Below are 6,564 nucleotides of genomic sequence, written 5' to 3' on the forward strand. Positions count from 1 at the left end.
GGCTGGCTAGGGGTCACCTGCCCCCTGGCAGGAAAAGGGCTTTGTGCCAGTGCCCCACTGTGCTTCACAGCTTTTGGCCCTTTTGGTCAGGCTCAACAGGGAGCTTGATGTCTCAAAGAGGATTAACTTCCTAATCCTCTTGTGAGCCTTGTAAGAGTGGGCGGCTGCGGAGGACGAACAGAGCGAGGGAGAAGCCGAGGCATCAGCTCAGCCTTTATCAGACCCTGGAGAATCTTCTCCACCAGTTAGCTAACCTGCAGCGGGGATGCCGGGGGGCCCATGCCGGCCAGAGGACAATGCCAGGGCAGTTTTAGGGACCAGAGTAGTTACAACTTTCCTTCCTAGAGGGATTTCTGTGATGCCTGAAGAGGAGCTGAATTCCTGCTCTCGCCTCCATGTAACTGGGTTTAGGAAGCCCCCAGCGACAGTCCTGGTCTGTGTGGTGTGGGGGATCAGGCTCCGAGAGCACTGTCCCCCAGTGTCCCCCAAAGCCCCTGCATGTCCCCAGCTGGGCACTTTGGGGACAGTAGGGGAGTGCAGCTGCGACAGGGGCTCTGCTCAGGCTGGAGATCACGTTTTCTGCGCGTGGCTGTGCAGCGGATGATCTGCTTCGCACCGAAAGCTCTGGCGCGGTCCTGGGACTCCACTTGCTGTTGGCACACACGCACACACTCATGCACACACGGTGCATTGCATCTTTTTGATAATTAGTGCCAATCATCACTCCGGTTGTACTGATGGACGGAGCCGCCTGGCGTCTGTGCAAAGAAACAACAAACCCACGTCCAGCCCCAGCCAGCCAGACACCAGCCCACCGCCTCGCTTCGTCCCCACAACCACCCGCTTCTGCTCCCAACAATCAATTACAGCCCTTGGCCAAAATCTCCCCGTGCTGACGGTGGTCCAGAGCAGGCTGGGGACTGCCAGGACCCTCAGGGTTGGAGTGCTCCGGCATCCAGCGTGGACCTGAGCTACAGTCGGGTTTCATTGCACCATGACAATTAACACTCCACTGACACTGAGGCCATCTGTGTCGCCCGACCCTCTCCCCAGCCACAGAGGTGTGCTCTAGACGGGGAAATAATCTCAATGGATGGGTCTGAGTTTTTTTCCACAAGTCTGTGACTAGGTAGCAATGACATTGGCTCATCCCATGGGATCTCCCGCTGGCTCCCTGCACACATGCACAGTACCAGGTGGGTGCCGTGCCTGTCTCCCTGGGCACAGGGACTGGCAGAGACACAGGGTTTGCTCATTCCTTGTGGACACTCAAGCAAGAGCTGCTGTCCCTGGGCCAGAGGAGGAAAAGCCACAAGGGGAGAAGTTCACCACTAATGCCTGCAAGTAACGTGCTCCAGGAAAGCCTGAACTGGACACAAACTCTCTTCCCCTTGGTCCATCTCCAATGCCAGCAGCCAGACCATACCTTCATTTTTCAACACTGCGGCTCCTGGTGTCGGCGTGGGCATAGGCTGTGCCATGACACAGGCATCTCCTGGGGTCCGGGGGTGGCTTTCAAACAGGTTGTGACAGAGGCACGGTCCTGGAAAGGTGAATGGGAGCCCCAGGGCTAGGCTGTGTTTGTTTATCCTGGTGATGGAGCACACAACAGCGAAACAAAAGGTCAGACCCTGTTGCCCTGGGAGATGGTTTTTGAAACTGCCTACTGTCCTGCTGGGGCTCGGATGGAGTGGCCCCGGTGCTTGTCATGTCAAGTTATTTTTGTAATTTTGGCTGGTAATAGGTCTGAAGCAGCCTCCCAGATGCTGTGAGCTGCAGGGATACACTGATATAGGACCAGAAGGGCCCTAAAACACTGACAGAGGAGCACCCAGCCCTGGGGCTTCAGAGGCAGATCACCATCCTGCAGCTCCTGCAGCCAGTCGGACCCCAACCCACTGCCTTCGTCCAAAGGGCCACACACACAGCCCCTCCAAGCACCCCAAAAGTTGCGAGCAGTCTGATCCAAACTTCATTTACTTTTGGTCCATCTGAATAATGAACAGACACAAATTTCTTCACGTCTTGGCCAGGTTTAAGGCAGATGCTTGGAGCTCACTGCGGGCAAGGGTGGACTGAGCACTTTCAGCAAGCACTGCCGGGGAGGGAAGGCAGGCTCTGACCAGCCTCTTGCAGGCTGGGCCTGGCTGACTCTGCTTTTACTCCTGACCCGCTCTGTTTGAGGTGAACTGATAAATGCCACCGTCAACTTCAAACATGGCCCTGCCCAGCTCTGGGGAGTCAAGGTTGAGCAGTGTGGAGATGGAGAAGGGGGCTGTGCCCAGGAGTCCTGGCTGATCTGCCTCTTCCTAGAGCTTCTCCATCACTGGACCTCAAAGCCTGACATGGCAAAAATCACCAGTCTCCTTTTTGTAAGTGGGGAGACTGAAGGCTGGGAGCACATGGGGAGGCAGCGAAGAAGCAGTGGACAAGGCAGGAGCCCTGATTCCAGGTGTCAGAGTGTCCCTGTCCCACCCCAGCAGCTACGTCTCACACTGGGGGTGAGGTGCAGCAAATCAGCCCCTTTGCCTCTACATAAAAGCCCGAAATCGCCCCTACAGCTGGGCACTTTGGGGCTTCTTCCTCTGGCAGGAGCAGGTAGATGGGACATAACACGATCCTGGAGGAAAGGCACCTTCTCTCTGGGCATGAGACCAGCAGGGAATAAAAACCGTGCATATCAGCCCGTGTCCCGCTGCTTCTGGTTGTCAGCACAAGGAGCTTTTGTGTTTACCCAGATTCAAGGGCAATCGCCCGTCACTAACAACACAATATCCCTCGGCCCCGCTGCCAGAGCCCGGTGAGGGAGCAGGACGGAGCCGGTGGGAGGGCAGCACTGCCACGGAAGGACAGACGGCCCCCGGGACATCAGGACAGAGGTACAAGATCTGTTGAGCTGGGCTCGTGGTCACACATGTGGTCGTTGGCCTGAGCTGTGCTAGGGACAGCGTCAGGCCCCTCTTTCTGGGCTTAGACCCATGAATGAGCAGCTCAGACTTGGCTCAGGACACAGAATCAAGGGTCTGATGGCAGCTTTGGGTGCCCAGCGCCCGGGCAGCGAGGTAGGCACTCCTGGGACTGGGTGTGTGGTGGCTGGGACATCAGCTGCCTGGTGGTGACTCAGTTCCCCAGCTCTAAAATCCAGTTTCTTGGATTTTGAACTCTGTCCAGCTCTGAAGGAGGACCCTGATAAGCAGTCACGGGGGGGTGGCGGAGGGCTTGCTTCCACCGAACAGGTTTCTGCCCACAACCATTTCGGGGAAGAAGGTGGCAAAGCTGTTCCCAGGCCCCAAAAAAAGCAGAAATTGGATTCCTTCCATATTCACACTCATGCCCACCATCACGTATTTGCATTCGATAGCTCTGCAAGTATTCAGGGGATGATTTTTAGACAATTGCTGTATTTGCCCACAGGAAGGACAATTTGCAGCCAGTATGCCTTAGACCAGCACAGCTTCCTTCAGCTGTGGTTTGGGGAAGCGTTACTTCTGCAGGCAGTACAGAGCACACGATACCAGGCAATCATGGGACATAGGGCAAAAAAGGTGGGGCAGTGGCTTGCAAACAACTCAGAACAGCCAAGTGCATCCATTATAATATTAATTATAATCACATTTAAAGCTAAGTTAACTTCTGCCTCTCCAGGAACTTTAATGAGGCCACATTTCTCTTAACATTTCTCTTAGCAGCTCCTGGCTGTGTGCTACCAGCCGTGCTCCAGCCAGCCCCTGGAGAGCACACAGCAGAGCCAGGCTGCCATCTCTGCCTTTTGGGGAACTCATTCCTTATGGTTTTAAAATCAGAGGGAGAATGGACAAAAGAGAAATTGTGGTTCTCATGGTGGCTGTCACATCTGAAAAAATTCTGTAGGTTGAATGTGTCCTTCAGAGCAGTACCTCCCCCCTTCTTCCTGGTAAGTTGTTGGCTGTTTCAGGAATAACTTACTTTATTAGATGGGGAGGGGGCTGCCCTTAGCAAAGACACGCGCTGGCCAGGTGTGACATCTGACCGACGTGGGAGTGGAGGAATAGTCATCCTCACTGTCTCAAGCATTAGCATGGACTGAGCATAGTTTGGAGAGATGAGACTTATAGAAAACAGGGTTAAGAAGTGTTAAAAGCCTGAGGGAAGCCACTAATCTCAGGAACTGGAGAGGTGGAGATCTCATTCAATGTGCCCACACACAGGGCCCTCCTTTACACATGAATCCTCAGGCCAGATCTGGCACCAGCCAAGCTGCCATTGAAGCTGACGGACCTTTTTGGCTGGTTCCTCAAGCTGCAGATCCAGCTTGCTGACTCCTTTATTTTTGTGCCATGGTCCCCGTTTGCCTTTATATCCCGAACATGTAATTAGCTGGCAGGGCTATAATCTGGTCTCTGTTGCATTGGAGTGAATCCAGACTGGCACCAACACCTTGACCTTGAGTAGACAGCAAGCACCTGAGCTCATAGCATAACCTCAGACATGGCAGCAGGCAGGGACATGAATGGTCCTGCTGCTTCCCCCAAACAGGGACGAGAGATTTGTCATGGACTACACTCTGGAGACCAGCCAGCAAAAGGAGAAGCTTCTGAAAACCATCTACACCCTCCAGCTGAAGTCAATCGCCACACTCCAGGCAGCCAGCCCACTGCTGAGCCGTCAGCATGGCATGGGCATGGTGACGCAGCACCAAGTCCACCAGCTGGCAGATAAGGCCAAAAGCCTGTGCGGAGATCTGGACAACATTAAGAACCTCCTCCACTATTGCCAGGACGACCTGGTCCAGCGGATCCCCAACCCCACCGGCAGCCGCTATGGGGCAGTAAGTGGAATCCATTGCTCCCTGGATGGCTCCATCTATGTCACAGCTGAGAGTGCTCCCTGGGTCCATGTCCTCAGCAGCACAGGCCAAACACTGCAGTCCCTGCCCTGCCAGCAAACGGGGAAGGAATGCAGCACTTTCTTGCCAGAAGATGTGACTGTGACTCGGAAGGGAATGGTGGCTGTAGCCGACATGATGAATGGAGCCATCTGGGTCTTCAACCCTCACACCAGCCTCTCCAAGGGGGAATGGATACAGATCAGAAAGATTGGTTCTCCCAGGGGTATTGGAGTAGACTCCATGGGCAAGATCTTGGTAGCAGACTATGCACAAGGCCTAGTCCACAGCTTTGCTCTGGACCATGCCTTCAAGATGCTCAATATCCACTCAGTCTCCAACCTGCAGGGACCTCGCTATGTCAGTCCAGCGCCCAATGGAGGCTTTGTGGTAAGCGAGGAGTGCGGAGATGTCAAGGTCTTCACAAGCAGCCGTAAGCTCCTCTGCTCCCTCAGCAGCAAATATGGACACCGGTTTGGCAACCCAGCTGGGGTCTGCATTGACATGGATGGCAGCATCCTGGTGGCAGATGAGCAGCGCCGTACAGTCCACTTGTTCCCAGAGCATGGGGCTCCCATCTGCCTGGTGTCAGCAGGGCTGCGAAGGCCCGCTGGCGTGGCATGCTCCTCCTTCGGGCACCTCTTTGTGGCAGATGCAGGGGAGAACTGTGTCAAAGTCTTTAAGTACCGCGTGAGGCCGCCTTAGAGACCCACCAGCCCTGGGGCACCATGTGGTGACCCCAGCCTAACACCCAGGTGGGGAGTGGGGTTGATTCCACTGCAACCCCACTGAGCTTTGGGTCTGCTGGCAGGCTGTGAGCTCCACTGCTCCCATAGCTGGGCATTGTCCCCATATGTGACTGCTTTATTGCCCTCCAGCTTGTCCAGATGGCAGAAGCAAGGACTAGACCAGCTCTGAGTTTCTTGGACCCATCAGAGTAGCTAAAGGAGGACAGAGCTACTCAGAATTGGCCACACATTTGTGCCTTGGCAAACTTGTTATCGCCCTTGAATCCTTGTGTGTTTTTGCAAAGATAATATAAATATTTCTCTTCCCCGCACACTGTTTTTATGTGATTCCACCTTCCTGATGCCAGAGTATGACTGGAGGTGTAAGGCCAGGCTGGAGCTGGCAGCCATGGTCTATCTGGCATGCTGGGTTTGCAGCAGACTTCAGGAGGACGGTAAAATGAAGGGAACTCATTCTGTGCTGCATTCCTGACCTCTACAGGGAAGCAACAACCACTGCATGGAGTAAATGGCATATGGGCATGTGGAATTGCTCACACCAACGCAGGTCCTGGGGCTGAGCCTGCCCTGCCCTCCTGTTCTCCCCCCTGGAGACGAGGGCCCAGGCGGCCGCAGGCGCTGCCTTTATCAGCGGAGGCCAGGGGCAAGCGGGCAGGGTGTGGTGGCAGAGGGAAGGGCGGTTTCCCCTCCGCGCTCCAGCCCTCTGCACGGCCACAGCGCTGCGTGACTCCTCGGCCTCTGCCGGTGTCCCAGACCCGAGTTCTGTCACTGCCTGTCACCCTCCATGAGCCCCAGAGAGGGCCCTTTCTCCTTCCTGGCCCTGGAACAAGCGCTAAAGACGACAGACCCCTGAGGTGCCCTCCCAGACCCCCTCTCCCTGCAGGAGCAGGCCCAGCAGCAGGGACGGAGTCTGTGTGGTTTGCAGGAACAGGGTTGAGGCTGTCCCACCCC

General features: G+C 55.3%; 1 protein-coding gene across 1 annotated transcript; it reads left to right on the forward strand.

Moving 5' to 3' along the window:
- The first annotated feature begins 4,531 nt into the window (after positions 1-4,531).
- On the forward strand, positions 4,532-5,569 carry NHLRC4 (NHL repeat containing 4). Its single transcript, XM_009707427.1, has one exon. The coding sequence runs from the start codon at positions 4,532-4,534 to the stop codon at positions 5,567-5,569; it is 1,038 nt and encodes a 345-aa protein (XP_009705729.1).
- Positions 5,570-6,564: the final 995 nt, after the last annotated feature.

The sequence above is a fragment of the Cariama cristata genome, unplaced genomic scaffold (genome assembly GCF_000690535.1).
Source record: "Cariama cristata isolate BGI_N322 unplaced genomic scaffold, ASM69053v1 scaffold8709, whole genome shotgun sequence".
In the NCBI taxonomy this organism is placed as follows: domain Eukaryota; kingdom Metazoa; phylum Chordata; class Aves; order Cariamiformes; family Cariamidae; genus Cariama; species Cariama cristata.

Bases quoted from the DNA above. Each gene is read 5' to 3' on its own strand.
- NHLRC4 (XM_009707427.1), top strand. From the start codon at position 4,532: ATGGACTACACTCTGGAGACCAGCCAGCAAAAGGAGAAGCTTCTGAAA.